We start from the raw sequence: 1,886 nt of genomic DNA, 5'->3' as shown, positions 1-1,886 counted from the left end.
ACAATTATACGATATTAATAAACCAAAAAACATACCAATGCCTCGTGCCTCCCGGCGTATAGTCTGTAGCGCTCGCCAAGTACATGAATAGGGTTCCCAATAATCAGTCGAGTGTGACGGCGGTACCATGACGCATACAGATGAATAGTGGCCTCCTGGGTAAATGTAGGCGCTGGCAGAATACGGTCAGCTAGCTTCTCCCAAATATGGACCTACTGCTCTATCCGTCCTATATATATATATCGTCCAGCTTGGCATGGTCATCCCGTTGATAGTGTGTAGCCACCCATCCAGGCTCCCCCGGTATAGGCTGGGGATGGTGAAACTAGCGAAGCACACGCTCTGTGGCATGATACTCAACCATATCGAAGAAGATCATCGGGACGGAGGTGCTCCAAAGCAGTCGATCGACTGAGCAATAAACGAGCAACTGAGCTAGCAAATCGTCGCTGTATGGCGTCCAGATGAACTACCAAATAATAACATAAAAGTGAGTATGTGCAACACAACTCAATTTAAAACAAGTAAGTGTAGGTACATATTTACCTGTGCATTCACCAGCATATCTAGCACATCCCTGACAAGGGGGAGATTATGATGAGCATCAGTCCCTCAGTAGTTCCCACACCGGAGAATCCACCTAGAAGCTAGAGCGAGAAACGGATAAGCCTCACCGGGCGCAAATGGTGGTAGAGGTGGCTGCAACGGCATGATCCGCTGCCAGGCCTAAACCTAAGATAAAAGGTTGATGCAAAATTTATGAGTCATTTTGACCATATAGAATTCAAAGTTATGAACAGAGTATTCGAAAATGTTGTCACCTGTAGGAGGGGCAGAAAACCACATATGTCCACCGCTGGGCCCATGCTCGACCAGCACATGCTCCTATACAGGTATGCGAGAACAGCAGCACCCCAGCTGTACTGGGGTAAATCATCCAGCTGCTGAAGATGATGGAGAAAGCGCATACCCACGAGACTCCCCGAAGTGTTCGGGAACAAGACACATCCGAAAAACAGGAGCAGTGCCAACCGCGTGTACCTCTCAATATGGAGATCCTCCGTCTCACCGGTAATGTCTGGGTGCAAAACAACCATATGATCTCTGATGGCTGACAAAGCAACGTGACTGCCCCCAACGTCACCCTGAGGTCTATAACCAATAAACTGCCCCATCATATCCAAAAACTGTGCACGCGTCATGAATCTAATGTACTGGGGCAGTGCCACGGCCTGTCTATCTACGCGCAGCCCGTACAAAACCTGAACATCCTCCGGCGTGATGGTGGCCTCTCCAGTGGGCAAGTGAAAAGTGTATGTCTTCGGTCGCCACCACTCTACCAAGGTCGTGATGAGAGACCAATCAAGCTGCATCCGTCCAAGCTCAAAAATCGTATAGAAGCCCGTAGCCTGTAGGCGCGCGACTACGCGGGCATGGAAAGGATGCTCCACGATGAACTCCCACAAATCGTCAAGTCTCCTGGGGCGGAGAGCCTGCATCGATAGTTGTCCCTCCCATACAAAGGAGGACCTATGGTCGCCCCGCAACACTAGTAGCTGATCCTCGGCAGGTCCAGGATGCGCAGGCGGAGGAAAGTCCATGTCATCTACTATAATTTAAACAAAATTAATTGTGGTTGTTAGTTTAATGAATTAAATAATTAATTATGTTTAATATTGGACTGAATAATTATGTATAGGTTCCAAACTCGATATTTGAGGCCCGGTAGCATCAAGTTATCCTTAATTATTATGTGTGTCAATTTTAACATTTTTAGAATTTTGTTAGCTTAATAAATTAAATAATTAATTATGTTTAAAATTGGAGTGAATAATTATGTATGGGTTCCAGGCTTGATTTTTGAGGCCCGGTAGCACCAAGTTATC

At 46.6% G+C, this 1,886-nt stretch overlaps 1 protein-coding gene across 1 annotated transcript; it reads right to left on the bottom strand.

The window, feature by feature from the left end:
• Window positions 1-356: 356 nt before the first annotated feature.
• Window positions 357-1,601, bottom strand: LOC142176043 (serine/threonine-protein phosphatase 7 long form homolog). The gene is made up of 3 exons (XM_075243084.1): window positions 892-1,601; window positions 547-577; window positions 357-449 (listed from the first exon to the last, which is right to left on the bottom strand). Exons 1-3 carry the CDS (start codon window positions 1,599-1,601, stop codon window positions 357-359), a joined length of 834 nt encoding a protein of 277 aa, XP_075099185.1.
• Window positions 1,602-1,886: the final 285 nt, after the last annotated feature.

Source organism: Nicotiana tabacum, chromosome 22, assembly GCF_000715075.1.
Source record: "Nicotiana tabacum cultivar K326 chromosome 22, ASM71507v2, whole genome shotgun sequence".
NCBI lineage: Eukaryota > Viridiplantae > Streptophyta > Magnoliopsida > Solanales > Solanaceae > Nicotiana > Nicotiana tabacum.
This window is presented reverse-complemented; position numbering and strand designations above follow the sequence as displayed.

Coding starts and splice junctions, on each gene's coding strand:
- LOC142176043 (XM_075243084.1), bottom strand. CDS start 1,601: ATGGACTTTCCTCCGCCTGCGCATCCTGGACCTGCCGAGGATCAGCTA. Junction 578..891: donor GCTGCTGTTCTCGCATACCT/GTATAGGAGCAT, acceptor CCCCCTTGTCAG/GGATGTGCTAGATATGCTGG. Junction 450..546: donor ATATGCTGGTGAATGCACAG/GTAAATATGTAC, acceptor GACGCCATACAG/CGACGATTTGCTAGCTCAGT.